Source organism: Haplochromis burtoni, unplaced genomic scaffold (assembly GCF_018398535.1).
Source record: "Haplochromis burtoni strain Fernald_Lab_line unplaced genomic scaffold, NCSU_Asbu1 Contig_103, whole genome shotgun sequence".
Classification (NCBI taxonomy): domain Eukaryota; kingdom Metazoa; phylum Chordata; class Actinopteri; order Cichliformes; family Cichlidae; genus Haplochromis; species Haplochromis burtoni.
The window spans coordinates 1,306,101-1,325,797 of record NW_024582464.1 but is presented as its reverse complement, the minus strand read 5'-3'; the positions used below and the strand labels follow the sequence as shown (position 1 = coordinate 1,325,797).

The 19,697-nt window shown below is 40.3% G+C and overlaps 1 protein-coding gene across 5 annotated transcripts in view; it reads right to left on the bottom strand.

Moving 5' to 3' along the window:
- Positions 1 to 19,697, bottom strand: part of fynb (FYN proto-oncogene, Src family tyrosine kinase b) — a 76,961-nt gene that overhangs the window by 2,597 nt on the left and 54,667 nt on the right. For 4 of the 5 annotated variants that reach the window (XM_042223154.1, XM_005931051.3, XM_042223153.1 and 1 more), the window contains 8 exons: positions 15,359 to 15,457; positions 12,220 to 12,323; positions 11,763 to 11,912; positions 7,184 to 7,348; positions 5,364 to 5,543; positions 3,618 to 3,694; positions 2,555 to 2,708; positions 1,017 to 1,148 (listed from right to left, as the gene is read on the bottom strand). In XM_042223154.1, the coding sequence (XP_042079088.1) occupies positions 1,017 to 1,148; positions 2,555 to 2,708; positions 3,618 to 3,694; positions 5,364 to 5,543; positions 7,184 to 7,348; positions 11,763 to 11,912; positions 12,220 to 12,323; positions 15,359 to 15,457 (1,061 nt within the window). Of the gene's footprint in view, positions 1 to 1,016; positions 1,149 to 2,554; positions 2,709 to 3,617; positions 3,695 to 5,363; positions 5,544 to 6,704; positions 6,861 to 7,183; positions 7,349 to 11,762; positions 11,913 to 12,219; positions 12,324 to 15,358; positions 15,458 to 19,697 lie in introns of all 5 variants that reach the window. The other variant, XM_005931053.3, reaches the window with a different exon arrangement.

Sequence of the window (19,697 nt, the reverse complement as noted above, 5' to 3'; positions counted from 1 at the left end):
AGTGTCAAGCATGGTGGTGGTAGCGTCATGCTCTTGGGATGTTGTGCTGCTAGAGGCTCGTGGTACATTGCACAAAGTGAACGGAATAATGGACTACCTCCAAATTCTCCAACCAGACAGCCAGACAGTTGAAACTGTGTTCTAACACAGAGGCCTTCCCAATACACCAACCTCATGCCTATTAAAATTTGTGGACTATGCTTCATGCCAACCTACTTCAATGAACAGTCAAATATCCAGTCTGAAGTATGCTAGAAGCTTGTTGTTGGCTCCCAAAAGTGTTGAAGTGAAACTTGCCACGAGACATTTAACCAAATTTTATTGATGTTGTATAATTTTGACCCTGAGATCAGATAAAATTCAATATAAATTCAAATGATGTCTTTTCCCTTTTTAAAAACAGCTGAATTCTACGGGGTCTCTTTCCAGATGATCTGAGAAACCTTCCAGTTTTTAACTGAATCTGGCAATAATCTTCATCTCAAGTGTCTCCTGGGTAGGATAGTTCTCTTTCTTGAGTCCATTTTTCTGCTATTTTGTCCACTACCTTATAAAGCTGTTAAGGTGCTGCTTTTCCCTCAGCTCACTTGCAAGCTAACCATCCTCACCTGCTCTCTACAGCAGAACCAGCCCACCAGCACCATCTGGTCAAACGTGTTCCCCCTCCCTGCATGGAGCTGTATACGGAGTACGCCCCAGCCTCTCCCACTCTCTTTCTTTTTGTTTCTGTGTAAAATGTATCTTGTCCCACAGGGCAGCAGAAGTAATTAAGGGTTAGCTCATATTCTGGCAGGGAAACGAAGGTTACCCAAGCGTAAAGGAACATTTTAATCCCATAAACAGCAGCAGGAGCTGCCTGTTGTGATAGCTGTGTGTACTTTGGTAACTGCTCAGTGTTTCGCAGTTCCCCTTTATTGAGCCCCTTAATCAGTGTAGACTGACCGGCTCAAGGTGAAAGCAGCTGAGCGAGCAGAGCTTAGCTTCTACTGCACTGTTTGATCCTTCCCCTTCCTTACCTGGGTAAGGCACCCGACCCTTGGTGACCAGCTCCGTCAGCAGGATGCCGAACGACCACACGTCTGACTTGATGGTAAACTTCCCGTACAACGCGGCCTCTGGGGCGGTCCACTTGATGGGAAACTTTGCACCTGAAGGAGAGCAGTGAGACCACATTAGCATTAACGAGGAGAGCATGTCTACACTTCAGGTTTATTCAGTTTAACATGATCCTTTTTCTGTTATACTGGGCCTTCACAGTCCCTTATCATTTTAAACTAGCTTGATGAATTTATCTTTAAAGTACACACATATACATATATACATATATATACATGTGTGTGTGTGTGTGTGTGTGTGTGTGTGTGTGTGTGTGTGTGTGTGTGTGTGTGTGTGTGTGTGTGTAAATGCATATTATTGTATATGTGGTGGTCTTTCTCTTTTAAGTGAACAATGCTAACATGTACAAATTTGATACCAGCAATACAGCCTGTAAAAAAATTTACAGGATAAAAAGGAACATTCACGTTTTCTCTTAGGTTCCCCTTCACACGCTGTCATTGATTGTAACTGATTAAACTTTAAAAGTACTTCCTGGGAAAAGTCAGGAAGGAAATTAGAGACCAGAGATTAAACATCAGAGGTCTGACTTTTAAAAGTGAAGTGAAGCATCTAGCAGACAGCAAAGAACATGTGTGCAACAAAATGACTTCATTTGTCAAAGGGAGGAAAGAAATTACAACATAATGACAGTATCTGCTGAGCACATAGAAATGGCATGAACAGCTGCTATGAGCTTCAACTAACCAGCTGGGAAATGACGATATTTACAGTATTCTGAGTGCTGACACGTACATTTGTTATAAACGTTAATCTAACATGACCCATAATTCTGCATGAAACTGTCTTTCTGCACATTTAAAGTTCAAATGTGGAAGAAAATGTTCCTTTGTTGAATTAAAAGGATTAAACCCAAGAATTATTTTATGAGGGCACAGCGACGTTTTGGTGTCTCTGAGACAGACTGGTGATCTGTCCAGGCTGTACCCCATCTCTCGCCTACGGTAGCTGGAATAGGCTCCACTTTGTCCATGACCCCGAATTGGGTAAGCGGATGAAAATGGATTGATGGATGAAATGGCAATTAGATCAGAAAAAGGTCTGTGGATATTTATTTATACTTCCAGAATGCAGAATGTACAAATATGTTTTCTCCAAATCAGGGAACAGCTAGCACAACCTGATATCTGAATATCTCAAAGGCTTCAAGGGTCAATAGCGAAGTAACATGATGTCCAGTTTAAAATCTCTCTGTGTCTCTGGGGCAGGGAGTGTCTTCCCTCAATGTCTGTGTTATTGAGAAAAATATTTGGAGCTGACTGGCTGTGCTGGCTAGTCATTTTCTTGTGGGTGTAATGCAAAGCTTGCAACTCCCAGAGCGAATTTCCTCCATGATCTAATGCAGTCAGGCAGCATGTGAGCTTGTGTGAGTGGGAGCATTAAGTATGTGCATTTAACATCGTTTCTGAGCGAGTTGGAAAGGAGTTAGAAGCCCTACCTTGTCGAGCCGTGTATTCGTTGTCTTCGATGAGCCTTGCCAGGCCAAAGTCGGCGATCTTGCACACCAGGTTGTCGCCAACCAGGATGTTAGCAGAGCGTAGGTCTCTGTGGATGTAGTTCATCCTCTCAATGTAGGCCATACCTGCTGCCACCTTGAGAACAGCACAGAAGGCAACAATAGCTAAAGAAATTTCTGTCTCAACTGTGAGTTGCTCTCACTTCACGAGAATACATTTAATAGCATCTATATCTATTTATCTATATCTATATCTAACGGTAGGTAAAGCTTGTTTTTTGATAGGACAGCCCTCAGTAAGATATGTCGTTGCAGTTTGGATTGATTTGATTCAACTTCTCTCTCAATGACTCTCTATTTGCTAAAGATTTGGGTCAAATAAAAAGAAATTGACAATAGAAGCCCTCAAGTTATCTCTTAATGAAGTCCTCTAATCACATGATTAGAGCAATCATAAAGTTGCAGTTTTGAAAAGAGGACAACAAGAAGGGTACACTGAAACCAGTGTAGAATCATATTTTATAAAGAACAAAGCTGTAGAATTACTGGCACAAGTTCTGGGGTTGAAAAAGTAAGCCAATGCAGAAGTGCAGTTTCTGGAGTGGCCACTAGAGGCGGACTTTAGCCTTTAGTTGTTCTAAAATGCTGGAGCAAGAATCCTAACAGAGAATACTAGAGAGAGCGTATTTCTCCTGTACTGGCTTCTCTTCATTGGATCCCTTTTAAATCCAGAATCTATTTTAAATTTATTCAAATATATCACATATATTCTAATCTAACCAATGTCAGACCATATTCTAATCACATATTAGAATATATGTGATTATATTGAATAATCAGGCCCTATCTTAGCTTAAAAGACTTCATAGTACCACATATTGTAGGGTGTACATTTATATAAATCAAACTGAATTGAATTGCATATTTACATTTTATTCAGTGTCCTAACGGTTTTGGGATGTTTTGGAATTTATGGTTGCACAAACAGATTTTGCTGCCATAGCAGGACCATTTTCAGGACCATAACCTGCAGTCTGTGGCATACCTGTGCAGCCATGTCCACCAGGTTAGGCAGTTTTAACCCTCGTCCTTCTCCATCCTTTAAAAAGTCCAGTAAGCTTCCTGGAGTAGGCATAAAAACATGTTATGTTGCACACATGTGCACAATAAAATAAATAAAACACAACTTTATTAAATCAGTTTTGGTTTTCGTGCCCCTGTGCACAGGAACACAGGAAGTGTTTGTAAATCTGAAGTAAAATAACCTTGAAGAAAAATCAGGTGAATATCTCTTAGAAATAAGCCACAAAAAGCTCGCCAGCTACAAAAATAAATATTGGATTGGTGGACCTAAAAAGATCCCCACATAAACTTCTACATTCATACAATTCCACAGTGGATCGGCTCTTTTAAAGGCACTCCTCTCCAGCTTAATTGGCTGACCTAGATATGGCAGGCTCTGCACGCAGCAGACACAGCAACGTACATCAAAGTTTCCATTCTTGCATTCTCTGGTGATTAATGCGCGTCCACAACGCTTTCTTGTGGCATCTCTGAACTCCAGTGTTTTGAAGGACTGTTTTGCAGGCCTTAATCATCTCCACTCTCTTTGAAAGGCAGGGTTTGCCATTCCAGAGCGCTCACTCTTCAGACTGGAATGAAACAAAGTGCTTTGACAGACATTTTTTTTAACTGGCCACAAGTTTCACTTTTAGGCCACAATATATGCTTTTTATGGCTTTATAATTATTATATATATATATTAATGTTATATATATATATATATACTATTAATAATATATAACATATATACACATATATATATATATATATAATATATATATATCTATTATATTATACATATACAATGCATATAATATATAATATATAATATACATAAAATAATATAATATATATATATATATATATATATATATAATATATATATATATATATATATATATATAATAAATGTTAGAAAGTATCACAATTACTGGATTATATATATTATATATGTAATATATATATATATTCCAGTAGATTGTGATTACTTTGCTAAATTTATTCTTTAATCTTTCCTCTACAGTTCTACTGTTTGGTGTACATGCCAACAACAAAAAGCAAGGAGATGATATCACATAAGAATGGACTGTTCAGAATCTCCTGCAGATAATTTGCTTTTTACTGAGATAGTGGTCAGTGAAGACACATACAGGGGCTTGGACTGAGCTGGTGACACAACCAACATACAACATAACATAGAACTTTAAACTCTTCTACTAATGGAAATTAACTTTGCTTTGCAAAACTTGGCTGTGTTACGTTTTCTGAGTCTGCAGCTTACGCACAAAACCATACCAAGAGCTATTTCTCTTGTTTGGTGTTAGTCCTTTCCTCTCTCACACTTTGTTTCTGCACAAGGGTGAGAGAGGCAAACTCGCTGACATGCAACCAAAAGCAACGCAAGGTCAACTGCTTTACAACCCATTTTTGTCACACAGAGCTTTAAGCTTGTGTCTCCATTATTAGTTTTCTCTTTCAACAGAAATTCTGTAAAAATTCATCTTTTTCGTAATTGAATGGTGATGACAAAATTCTTCTATTCTTCTTCAATAAAATCACTCTACATAGTATAAGATGCTTGTAAAAGCGAGAGAAACTGCATATTTTGAAACAGGAAACTCTTATTTTATAAAAATAATTATTTTTTAACAAGTGAATAACTAGCACTTTTGGGGTGCAATGAAAAATTCAAGTAAGCAGCTGTGGATTGTGGGTGTGTTCCATCTACCTTTGCCCATGTACTCTGTGACGATGTAAATGGGCTCCTCAGACACGACAGCGTAAAGCTGCACCAGCTTATCATGACGGAGTTTCTTCATGATCTGAGCCTCCTCCAGGAAGGACTCTGGGGACATCGTGCCAGGCTTCAGAGTCTTCACTGCCACCTTAGTGGTGCCATTCCACGTTCCTGGTACACAGAAGCTGGCATCAGTACAGTGGGAAAATGCATTCGTGTCATTTCAAAGTCAAGCTTGACAACCCTGTGCTCTAACCCGAAGACATGATTGGCAGGTGTGAGGCAACTGTAGTTTAAAAACATGGGGAAAGTCTTGCTTTGAAATGACAACGAGATAAACATGCAAGACAGGAAGCGATCGAGAGACTGAGGGAATAATCTTTCATGCACAGTGGTTGGGCTGAAGGATAATTAAATGTGTACGGGATTTGGAGCGGACATTGATTTGAAATGGCTTTTAAAGGCTTGGAGAGAGATTCAGCAGGGCTTTAAGAGTCACAATACGCCAACATGGGAGCGGATAATCCTTTGTAGGATGATCAACAAAGGCAAGCCTGTAAGCTCCTCACTGGTTACATGTCAGTGACTGTAACACAGCACGGCTATGCCTCCAATATGCACTCTATCAAAATACTGTGTGAATGTAGGTAAAGGTATGGATGACTACAATTATTTTATTGAAGCAGTACCTTTTTTATATTATTTTTACAGTAAACATACAAGAATCTTAGGAAAGACAAATTTGACCTACTTGTTTATTTTAAGGGGCTTAATTTAAGATTAAGCTCATATATCAGAGTGGGCTTCTGTAGCATCGTGACTGTGCTTTCAATTTTGGAAGTCAGGACTGGTAACCTGCTGCTACAGTGGCCCAGAGAGGTCAAACATACTGCAACTGAGAAACCATCAGCAAATAGAGAAATACTGCAAAAGCACACAAAAAGTATTGTTGTGTGTGTTTGTGTGTACTTTTGCTGAGTATTTTCTGTTTGCTGGTGTTTTCTTAAGCTGCAATGCATTTCACCTTTCAGGGCCACCTCAGTGTTCAACTGGAATATTATAAGAATGCAAACATACACTGTGGGGTGGAAAACTATTCTTATAGGTATCAGCTGATTTTCAAAGAGACTATAGTTTATGTCTTAAGAAACTAAAACAAAAATCCTGTGGGAGTGCTGGAGAGGGATAAGAAAGCTCCAGCTTGCATGTGAAATGGCAAAATAGCTTCTTGGCACAATTATGAATACATAGATGAGCATAAAGGAGACTCCACGTGTACTTGTGGGGTGGGCCAGAGTGAAAATTTCAAAGTTTGGTTTTGAATTTTCTTACCATAAAACACATCGGCAAAACATCCTGTTCCCAGCTTTACTTCCAACTCAAGTGCGTCTCTGTTGATCTCCCAGGCATCATGACTCAAGCCCACAGTGTCAGGGATGTAGTTCACACACACGCCCGTTAAATTAAAGCACAAACCATCCGCACTCTCTACAGGGGAGGGGGGGAGGTAAGGCAAACAGGGTTAGGGGAAAGGAACATGCAGTGAGGTACACATGGAAGGAGGCTGTGAGAGTTTCCTGACACACTGGATGATTTTTCCAGATTATTTTGGCAGAAAAGTTTGGAAAACAAGGACAATTTGACTGGCAACGCCCTCAATCTAAGAATTACCAACATTTTTGCCCCATGTTCTCATTTGATCGAACCCATCAGATTATTGGCCTGTGTTTTGGACTGTGTCTGGTGTCTCCGTCAGCTCTGTGTGGCTCCTTCCGAGTGGCCCCCTTACTCGGAGGCGACTCGATCCGTACCCATCCAAACCTCCCCAAACTGCCCATTCCCGAGACGCTTGATCAGCTGCAGCGACTCCCGTGGGATCTCCCACACGTCTTTGGTTTTGACGGACAGGTCAGCGAGGCGGGGCATGCCTTTGTGGCAGGGAACCACCAAGCGACAGCAGAGCCCCGCGGCTCGATCTGCACACAGCACACGGCAACGCGCAAAAAAGAGCAGAGACAGAGAGAGGGAGATGTACAGAGGGTTAGCGCAGCACCCTGCAGGAGACAAAGACAAGCTTCAGAGTAGCACAACAACTGGAAGCATAGTAAACATCAAAGCTGAGAACCAGCGCCTCTGTTTTCCCTTTCTGGTGGGCACATGAGCTGATTACAGGTGAAAAGATTCAGGATGTGGCCTCTTTCATCCATCTTGATCATCAGATTAATCAGTTTGCTTACAAGTCACACGCGTCTCATACTTATAAAATTAGAGCGTTGTGATGTAGCACTGGCTGATGAACTTTTCACAACTGGCTTTTTATGTAATAACTTGTTAAGTATATTCTTCCTAATAGCCAAAACGAATAGAAATCTATTAAAATGTTCTCATTTTCTATAATATGATTTCAGAGCATAGTTAGAGTTGGAAGTCTACCCTCTGAACTCCCAACAATCTGTAAAACAAGCGAGTAATGATGTATAGACTGTTGGGTGGGGTGGTGAAGCTCTGACATGTAGCCAAACAGCCAAACTGGGGGTCGGTTGTCATTTCAAATTGTTGGCAGTCTACCTCTGAGTGTGCTATAAGTTCACAAGCATCATCTGTTGCTGGAAAGCTAAAATAAAACAGTACCTAGCTCTGCAGTTACAGCTGAAATTTAAATGACTTTAATGGTTATTTCTGGCCTGGGTTGGTAGAGTATCACAGTATAACAGTATAACAGTAAAAGTCTTCAACACTCAATAGCAACAAGCAGAACTAAAGACTCTAAAGGCTTCCTGTGGCTAAGGGCATGGCGACGTGCACACGGTTTACGATAACAATGGCCATTTACGTAAAGAGATAGCTGCACGGTAAAATGTATATATTTATAGTTATGCAACGTTAAATCATAGGTACTTTGTGTACTATGAAAAGCATTATCGACCATACTTGTTTAGGACGATGAGTGCCCTTTCCATTTAGATTAGGCCTGTTTGCTGTCACTTTAGCTGATAACACCACGACATCTATGTGCTCGTTCAAATCATTCTTTCTTATACTCTGAAGGAAGTCTCATGTTTGCCCCCGACTGATTAAGCCAGTGGATTAGGTCAGAGTTTCCGCAGGCATCCTCACGCTGATATTTAGATATTGCCTTGACAGCAATGGTAAAGTGACCCTTGGTTTTATCCTCACGGTCACTGGTAAGACCCCAGGGTGTTTGCACAGGGCAGTAAAGATGAGATAAAGGCCCGCGTCTCACCCACAGGAGTGTTAAACCTGGAACACGGCCATCAAAGCCCATCTGGGCCACCTGCCTGCTGCCACAGCTGCTCCGCTCAAACATCAATACGGCTCTGTGTATTCTCCACTGGCTGTCATAAAAGCTGTCAATATGTGCACCGTCTCCACGGAGAAAACACAGAAGCAGAGGGTGTTTCACAGAAAGAGGTGGCGGCTTAAAGTGTGGAAAGCTCATTTTATTTTGAAGACCAAGTTAGTCTTTGTGATGCTGCTGAACTCCATTTTGCCTGCTCATAAATGTGTTATTGCTGACAGTTATTAAAGTTTATGTTCTGCTCTCTAATCAATTACAAACCTGAGCAATTCCCAACACCTGGTTTTGGTAGAATGATGGTAGGATCATACACAAATCCATTCAGTGCCTTGTCACATCAATTTATCACGAAACAAATAAATAAACAGAATATAAAAGTAGACAGGGCTAGCTTGTTAACCGTTTTATAATCGCAGTAAATCATTTCAGAGGATTGTTTCCTGGTCTTCTCTTGGGTCAGTTGCCTTTAAAGACATTATTACGCAACCAGAATGTGAATGAGTGAGAGCAGGTAACAACACTCCTACTGTAATTTGTTCCCCTGAAGCCACTGATTCTATCAATGCATTTTAATAAAATGTTATTTAAATGGTACCAATTCACAAGAAGGCATTTGACCTTATAAGGTAAAGACCAGAGAGTGATCTTGACATCAGTGGGATGCAAAAAGCAAAAGCATCATCATGAACTGCAGCCATTTATTTGTAAAAATACACTTAAGGAATCGGATTTCTACAACTAAAAATGCAAAACGATAAAAATTAAAAACAAAACAACAAACAAAACTCAGTACTCCTTGAAACTGACTATTTTATTTCATCACGTGCAGCTTTTAATTTTCTCTCTCGTGACTAGCAGAAATGTCGTTTGAACAGAGTAAAGCTAGGTTTGATTCTCAGCCTGTTAGTGAATTTGGCCAGATTAGCAGCCAAGAGTTATTGCTTTCTGACCCCTGCAGGTGATGCGAAGAACAGAACAACGCTCTACGATGCCCGATATGCTCCTCGGCTCTTCAGCAACATGTAAAATAGAAAATAGCGCAAAGCAGAAAGCAATAAAAGCATAAGCCCTGCAAAGAGTCAAGGTTATTTGCAAAGGTGTGCTCCATATGCCATTTAGAGTGGCGATAAAGTGCAGGACGGACAGTTAATGTGCCATGACGCTAACGCATACAGAAAATCCATGGCACTGATTTTAGGACTTCAAGAGATCAATATGTCAATGACAACTGGAGCGTGACTGGAAAAGCACCGTTCTTAGTCAAAAGGATGCAGAATGAGAGAGATCAAACACAACAAATGAGCACGCTTTCAAAGAAGTACAAGTAGAAGCGAGACAGTGAGAAAATGCTGAAAAACAGAATCCGTGTTAACAAGTAATAAGTAAAACATATATGTGTCAGTGCACCAGTGGGGTGTCCGTTTCCAATAAGCTCAATATGAACACCAGGATGGGCTCACAGTGGCTCTTCAGGGTGTCAGAGTGCTCTCTCTGTGGCCTCTTGTTTGCTGCATTAAAAATTTATGTGAATCCAGTTGCACGTGAGACACAAACTAGCAGGTATTCCAACACAGGCCATGTCTTTGTGTCTCACAGTACGAGTCATCTTCTATTCCTGTATGTGAAAATGCAATAACAGCGTAACAGTGTTTGCTTAATGCATGTTTGATCAATTCACGGAAACGGACACCACACAAAACACTTTCCTATTTGGGCTTGTGAAAATGGGGTCGCAGTGTCAGTGCTCTGCATCCACCGACAAATCTGTCTACGGCAACGTCTGTCTGGAAAGCTTTTAAAAAAAGAAAAGGCATTTCTCCCGTTTGATCTGCTTGTTTTCAGGCCAGCGATGCACTTTCTTGACATCTGCATCATACATTCAGCATTTCCCAGTACAGCATTAAATATTACCAGATTATTATCTGAACTTAAATTTATGTGATCATTCCTGTCTACCTGGACTGAAGCAGAAAGTACCAAGCTGAATTTCCTAAGACCTGGTGGAGAAGTGGAGCATGTAAAAAGGATAAACACATTTAAAACTGGACGAATTTTGTTAAGATCAACCTATTTTATTTGTTTTTTTCTAGGTTCAAATTGATTCTTATTATCTTACACTCGGCATTAGTGAGGCTGTTTTAGCTCTGTTCCCTCTCCATTTAGACTGACTGACTGACTGGTTGTCCATCTTAAACATAAGCTTTTAACAACATATATATATCTATATGAAAAAAGGGAAAACTAATAGCTTTAGTGGAAGCATTGTGCTGTAAGCGTAGAGTTTAGAATATTAGATATATTAGATAATATTAGAATATTATGAACATTATTTAACACATAGTGAGTAGGAAAGGTGACTGAAGATCATGGGAATCATCCAGCAGCCTACATCTACTGCAGCATAATTAAGGGAGGATTCAGGGTCACCTGATCCAGCCCTAACTATATGCTTTAGCAAAAAGGAAACTTTGAAGCGGGAGACAGATAGTGTCTATCTCCTGAATTAAGCTGGTTCCACAGAAGAGGGGCCGGAAAACTAAACGCTCTGCCTCCCATTCTACTTTTAAATACTAAATATATAAGTATATATACTTTAAATATATAAATATATAAGGATTAACACACAAACGTAGCCCTATACCTCTACAAACATATAAAACCATATTGTATTATCTCATAGTATATTTTGTCCTAACAAAGAGGAGAAAATCCAAACAGACCAGAATGAGAATATTTTGAAATTCTTCAAATTTACTTGAATAAATAATGACAATGGCTCATATTCAGCGTTTTCTGAAACAAAGAGCTGTACACCTGCACAGACTCTTCCTTTAGCCATTCTCCACCTCTCCATCAGCTTTAATGACATTCAACCAAAACGGCACTGAACACTGTTGTGGCTCATGTGGAAGAAGCAATTACAATCTAAAATCATTCAAACTGAACAGTCGCACATTTACAAGAACAAACTGCAAAGCTACCTTTTTTTTAAGTGGACCTTAAATACACAACAAACAAAAATAGTTACAAGTTTACACAACATGACAAATTATAGAATCTTTGTATTTTACCTGAATAGTGCTGAACCAGCTGCTGCAGTGTTTCAAACTGAGCCCTGGTAGTGATGTAGTAGCCGCCGCTGTCTAGCTTGCGGATCTTATAATGCTTGACGTGGTCGCCCTTGAGATCATCCCAGTCCCGTATGGATAAGGAAAAGGCACCTGAGGAAGACAGACCAGGAGGTTCGAATCACTGAACACCAAGTTCCCATTCAACACTTCAGTACTCACTTCTACCCATCCAGTTCTGCTGCTATTCAAAAAGCAGAGGCTATCACACTACACTTTTACTACAAAAGTCTTATGAGAAATATGAGAGCTTAGAAAATACTCCATGCGTTCTACTTGTGATTACACCATCAGGCAGCTGTGAACACTTCTTACTCCTAAGTAGTAAATCTGTCATGGCATAAACACACACACTTACAGGTCGATGTGTGTCAGTGTGTCTGTTTTGTGGCTTTTTTACCCTTTGTGGTTTCACTTTCTCGGATGAGATAGGTGCCTCGAGGGTTGCCAGTAGACAGTAGCTGCCTCTCTGCATCCTTACGGCCCAGTTTACCAAAGTACCAGCTGCAAATATAGGAAAAGAAGTCAAACACAGACACACTGCAGTCACTGTGTTCAAGTCATGCATAAGGTCACATCATAGTACTACTATTTCCAGGGGTATTGCCAAAAATGGTTCTGACAAGGAATCAGAAAATCCCGGACAGTATCGTGGAGCTTTTTAGTCTGATGATGCTAAAAGACTGTTAAGATAAGCGTAATTCTCAAGAGGCCAACACTGTTGGACAAATGAATGAGGCCAAAATGTGTATGATAGCACTGGAACACGGGGTTTGCGATGTCATCACTGAGAGCCCTGCTGCCAGCTGACCTTTTAACATTATGTAACACATGATGAAATCAAGTGATGATGAGACGGTCAACACTGATATTATGGATGGAGAGTAACACTGACAATCTACATTCCTACATTACATATTTGTTTCGAGTATCACAACATAGCAACTAGAGGTGGGAATCACCATACATCCCACGATACGATCTTATCACAATACTTAACGCACGATACGATATTATTGCAATTTTTAAAAATATTTTGCGATATTCAGATTCTGTACCTAAAGGTAAACTTTATCAATATTCATTTTATCTAATATCAAAGTCTCGCACTCAGTCTTTCTCTCATTTCAGTCAGTTTTATTGTTGACAAACTGAACGGTTTGTATTACAGTCTAGTCCAACTTAACTGAATGCAACCATCTGGTACAATTATAGCTATTCTGAACTATGCAATTTATGAAAACTATGCAGCTCATTCAGCAACTGAAGAATTTGAAAGTAAATTAAAACAAAATATAATTTTACATTAAATAAAAAAGTTTTAAACTTAATTAAAATAAAACATGTCTTAAATTAAAATAAGTAAACTGTCATGTTTATTGCTGCCAAAAAACAAGTTAAACACATTTGGACAGTGAAGGAATGTCAGGATTCTTGCTCAGAAAAAGGAGCTGATCAACATGCTCTGAAGTCAAAAAACTTTTTTTGTAACAAAATATCGATTTCTGCTGTCCCTGTATCGATACATTATTAGCAAACAAAATATCACGATACTACACAGTATCGATTTTTTCCCCCCACCCCTAATGGCAACGTGAGAGCAATAATTTGGAAAACGATTCGTGCTCAACACTACCCAGCAGCTGTCTCTGCTCCCCTCACAGATTTCTGAGTGCCCTTTCAACTGATGGATGTACTACAACCCTAAGCTCCATCAACAAGAGCATCAATTACTGCTTTGTTAGCTACATTTAACTACATTTTTTATAGAAAAAAATACACTGCTCAAAAATCTTAAGGGAACACCTGATCATCACAGTATAAGTTAGTCAGTTAAACTTTAGGGATATCAATCTGTCCAGCAAGGATGCATAAACTATTGTGAGTGGATTCTAAATGCTTTGGTGTAAATGAAAATAACAACAGGTACAGTATAAAATCAACAACAAGACTGTCACGGTCCTGGGTCGGTGACTCAGTGGTTTTGTATTTTTGAATTATTATATAGTTTCTGAGTTCATGATTTGTCCCTGCTAGTCTCCTAGTTTTTGTCTCAGTATTTCTAGCTCCCTAGTTTTTTAGTTTTTGCTGATTTCAGGTTTTGTTATGTGCCTTCCCTGTGTTCCGTGTTGTGTCTAGTCTGTGCCTTCCTGTCCCACGTTTCAGGTTCATTGTGTTAAGTTTACATGTCTTGAGTTCAGCCTGTGTGTTTCCTGTTTTACTTTGATGGTCCTGGTCCTTTGTCAGTGTAGTCTGCTTTACTTCCTGTGTCTCGTTATGTCAGATTAATCCCAGCCGTGTGTTCCTCCTGTTATGCATTCCTGCCTTGTTACCTGGTGTGTATATAGTGTGTGCTTTCCTTTGTTCAGTTTGATCGTCTGCGTTTCCTCCTGCATGTTATCATCCCCTGTGGTTCCTTTGGATTACCTCTGTCCTCGTGTTTCCAAGTTTTCTAGTTTCAGGTTTGCGTTATCTTAATGCTTAGTTTTGGTTAGTTTTCTCTGTGCCACCTGTTTGTACTTTTGTTCAACCATCAATAAAGGCTTTTGTTATCATCCACCTTCGTCTCAGTTTGCCTCCACTTGGGTCCTCAGCCTCATTCCTTCCATGCCAACTGCCCCGGCAGACGTGACAAAGACAACCTCCAACAAGAGATCGTTGTTCTCTCCTTGTCCCCCTGACTCAATTTTCTTTCGTTTTTTGTTTTCAATAGGATCCTTGTCACTACTGGTAGCATGAAACAGTACCTGTAGTCCATTCAAGTTGAGGAAGTAGTCTGGCTCTTTTAGAAAGGCACATAGGGTTTTCTGCATCTCCTAATACAGTCTCACAAGTGTTCAGGAGTAGCAAGAGATATGAGAAGAGCTGGGCAGGGATATATACATGCATTAACCCTGAAGCTGGACCAGTATGTACTTCTTTGTGTGAGCAGGGGCATCATTACCAGAGCCCTCCAAAATGACCTCCAGTGATCTACTTGTGCATGTTTCCCAACAACATGTCAGAATCAGATGCTATAAGGTTGACATTAGTGCCCTTTATCAGGCCCTGTGCTGACAGACCAACGCCATATAGTTTGAATGGCATTCGCCAGAGAACACCAGAACTGGCAGGTCTGCCACTGGTACTTCATTCTCTTGTCCTATGTGAGCTCGTTAGCTTACCACTGTATGAAAATGCTTCTCTACAAAGCTAAATGCACAAGAATAATATAATTCTTCACAGTGAATTGACTGAATCTTGATTCAGAAAAACATCTGAGTGGAAGATTACAATAATCCATCCATTTGATGTCTGAATCAAACATAATACTCTTTATAGTGTCACATAAATGCCATTTTATAAGGCCAGTAGAAAAGCTTGCCTTGAGTATAAAGTATAAACTGTTCCTCTCTCCTGAACTTCCTTTCTCAGAAGGTTAACGTGCGGCTGTCAGTCTGAAGCTTCACATCCACTAATCTCAAAGTACTTCAGAGCACATTCTCTATGAAAGTCAGCGGGTATGAACAAATGCACGCTCACACACATATGCTACTTACTCTTCAGCCTGGATAGAGTCCACTGGAGCCACATAATTACTGGGAATGTAGCCGCTGCCACCGGTAGTGAGGGAGCGAGCATCCCACCAGTCCCCTTCACTGAAAGACAAAAAGAGGAATAGGGTGAGGAAAGGAGAACATTCATACAACTTCATTTTATATGAGCTGACATGCTCTGGTCCACTCACTTGTGCAACATATATAGAACTCTATAATCCCTATATAAGTTTAAAATTAAGAAACAGCTAAAAGAAATGCACGTTATCAAAGAACAGCTCAATGAGTTCAGGAGAGCATATTTTAGCCGCTGAAGTAAGAACATAATGATGATATAATAAAGATGTATTTTTTTGAAGGTGTATATTATTATTTCCTCATCATCAGAAAACACGTTATAAAAAGCTGAAGCTGGTCCTGATGTTTCCTAACGAGACGAGGAAGAAACTGAGATCCTGGGTTCATCCAATCCTCATGAGAAGGCAGCAGCAAGGAGACTTTCATGGTTTAAACCAGGAGTTCGCGTTAAAGCACCACATCTGGAAAAAAATTCACAGAGGCTGAGGTGAAATAGTACTATACTAGTAATTATAATATATTATAATAATTCAACTAGGCTGCATTTTGAGCTACAAGTACACTCGTTGCCAAATGCAGTCATCTGATTGGTCAGTTCTGTTTATTTAGACCTAAAAAATCTGAAAACTTGAGCTTGGCTCAAAAAATGAATCCATTGAAATTACCGAGTCAGCGTGAAGGTCTGAAAAATGCTCACTAGAGTGTTCTATAATGTTCTACTAGAAATAATCTCCAAGGACAAGCACTATATCCCCCAGTCCACTGAAATGTTTGTTGAAAAACTACTGCTGGCCTCCAATTTCTTAATTAATAATAAGCAATCAATTGTAATCAAATAATAATTAAAGTTCTAAAACAGACGTCTTGATATGAAGACTATAATGTCAAAAAGGAATTTGACATTAATAACGTCCTGCACTATAGTTTCATAAGTAGCTAAATCAATATTTTTGACCCATATTAAAAATATAAAGACAAAGTATGGAGATCACAAAACACTGAGAGGTGGAATCACACCAGTAGTTTAGAGTTTCAGATTGGATTTGCCAACAACAGTAAAAATGTACTGTAGTACAGCGGTCCCCAACCCCCGGGCCTCGGACCGGTACCGGTCCGTGAGTCGTTTGGTACCGGGCCGCGAGAGTTGAGGCTCAGGTGTGAAATGTATGGTTTTCAGGGTTTTTATCGGTTTTAAGCGTTATTTTGTTATCGTTTTTATCATTAACTCGGTTTTCCTGGGTCTTTTCACGTGTGTTATGAATAAATCTTCTTTTTTCCGTAGCAGTACTAGTTTTATCACCTTAAAGGCCGGTCTGTGAAAATATTGTCGGGCATAAACCGGTCCGTGGCGCAAAAAAGGTTGGAGACCGCTGCTGTAGTATCTAACAATGTACCCTTCGTCTCTCCATCTCTGTGCTAAAACAGTGCCTCACTGACATGCTGTACCACTCTGCACTTATTACTATCATGTCCCTTACACACTGGGAAGGAATGGCTTTAGATGTGTGTGAGTTTATCTATGCATGAGAGAGACGGTTATAAGACAGAGAAAGAGACAGAGAGAGGGGAGTGGAGGAAAGGGGAGGAGCGCAGAGGCGTTGCTGAGCCTTCATTTATTCTGAATAAAGCCATGATGAGGATTGCCTGGGGACGACATCCCAGGCAGAAACAGACACGCTTCCCTTTGTTCAGAGGGGATCCCTTGGGAAGGGAGGGAGAGAGGCACACATGAAGTCTCAACAATAAATCTTCTGAGGGTAAAAAGTATGCAGCAGTAAGAGGATGTGTTTTTCTGTGTAATGTCGATATGTGTGTTTGCATGGAACCGGGGAGGCATAAACAGACGGGGTGGGGTGGGCCCCAGTCTGTCCCGCTGCCTCTTTTGTCTCCTGAAACAAACCCTTTAAACCAACTCTGCACCACCACAAAAAGACTGAAAACAACAACGAGAGTAAACAAGGAACCTCCCTCCTGTCTCCAAATGGATTCAAATCCTCTTTCCCTGTGGTGACTGCTGATGAGAGTATAATTAAATACAGCACTGTGTCGACTGAGACGAGTGGTACAGACGGCCATTCACACCACAACACGTTTATTCATAGCCTGTGGTCGGATCAGAACAATTCAAGTTGAATTTACTAATAGTGTAATCGTGTAGTGTAGGATTCTTTTTCTTTATTATGTCTGATGAAGCTACACAATAACACGCTCAATGGTGGCTTACAAAAAACCTGAGCTGAAGGGAGTGGCTTCTAAACATTCAGAGATGTTTCCTTTAGGATGCCATCATGTAACACAAAGGAGACACATTGCCTTCTGTCAGCTGAGACTCTCCCAGAACTAGTTTGTTGCCCAGGCAGGCGGGGGCATCTGTTAGTCACTGCCAGCTCTGACAGGCTAGAGCAGACGAAGGCTTTAGGCAATTTTACTGCCTTTCTCCACCAGGGGTCAGTGTGGGCAGCTGAAAGGAGCCCTGACCATACTTGAGGCGTGGGTGGATGGAGAGAGGTGGAAAGGAGAGAAGTAAGGGAGTAAAGATATAGCTCTCTATGTTTCATGCTGGGGAGAAAGACATACAGAAAGGAGGAAGAGGAGGGAGGTTGGGGCTTTAATGACACTTTTTTCCTGCTCTGGCTGGAGCCCTGGAAAGGCCGAGGTGTGTTGTGGAATGTGCAAGTGGGTGTGGCGAGAAGGAAGGCTAACCTTGTTGTGCCATAAGGCACTCATGTATGGACAAGAGGCTGAAAATGAATCAGAAGAAAACTCACATGGGAACTGCATTACCTTTTAACAATAGAGGCTTGTGCTTGTTTATAATATAGTATCAGTAAGACCACCAATACAAACATCCATGTTACTAAAATTAGCAGCACTGACTCACTTCTACAAGGAATCACGGGGAATTTGTGAACTTCTTTCCCATTTTTGACCTAAATTTAGTCTCTAAGGTTTATATAGATTGCTCCACCGTTAGAATTTACTTAGAATTTTCTCTGAAACCAAAAAGATAAATTTGTGCAATTTCCACATTATTTCTAACAAACTACTTCAAGCTGCTGCCCGATTAATTTGACAACCCATATTAGCATGTTGATTTATTTATATTTATCAAGGACAATGGAAATCAAGATTGTAAAAGCCAAAAGCTGAAAACTTAGCGGTCCACCCTCTTATCTCAATATGGTCACTCCAAAACCAGTGGGTGACAATTACCATTTATATACATTGATCTCAGTCAGGGAAAGCAAGGTAGCACTACTTGCCCAGTGAAATCAAAAAATAAACATCAATTTCAAAGCAAAAGATTTCTTTCCCTTTGCATCTCAAACAGCGCCCTTCATCATAGCCTGTCTCATCTCTCTCCGTCTCTTAAAAATTACTGCCATATTGCTGTCGCTGGAAGCAGCCTTAACTCTGAATGACTATGAGTCCAGTGAAATCTGAAGTGTGTCTCATTTCTGCTGGTGTATCTGTCCTGATTTATGCTTGTCACAATGTAAAGTCAGCAGCTTTTTCTGGTGTCTATGTGTGAGCATTGTGGATAAACCTCTCGTATTTGACAAGAAACTGATAAGAGACAAGAGACTAGCGAGGTAGACAAGCTGCTGCTGGCTCTGCTTTCACTGCTCTGAGATCAGTTACCATCTGCACCTACTGTTAGCAAGTAAACAAGCTTCTGTGATTTCTCATCTTTGTATATAAATTTGATCTTATTAGCCTTATAAGGAAAACTGAAGTCAATATCAGTGTTATACACTATACAGTGTTATATACTAGATTGATAGAAACTTTGTTTTCATGGTTGCATTCTTCTTACAAGTAATAAACCCAACTTTTCTCTGAAAAATAAATATTCAATTTTGAAATCCAGTAGCAATATACCAGCAACGTAATACTGTCACTCCACTGTGTTCATGTGCTTAGAAATCACAAAACTAACAGCAACACTCACAGCCTACTGTTTAATTCTGAAACTATATGGGTCCCCTCTGCAGTGCTATTCTGCACATGTACTGAGCAACCTTATTACAATGAAATGTGAAGGAGAACAGGGTCACAGCGCAGTCCCAGCAGTGTTCATGCTCTCCTCAAATGTCAGCGCACTGCCGCAGGAACCCAAACAAACAGAGGCAGGCCGAGATGCAGCCGGATGCAGACACAAAGACAATGAAAACCATCAAGGATAGTTAAAGAGCTGGCAGATGATTGTGGCTCTTTTCTCCTTCAGTCTCTCTCACACACACACACACACACACACACACAC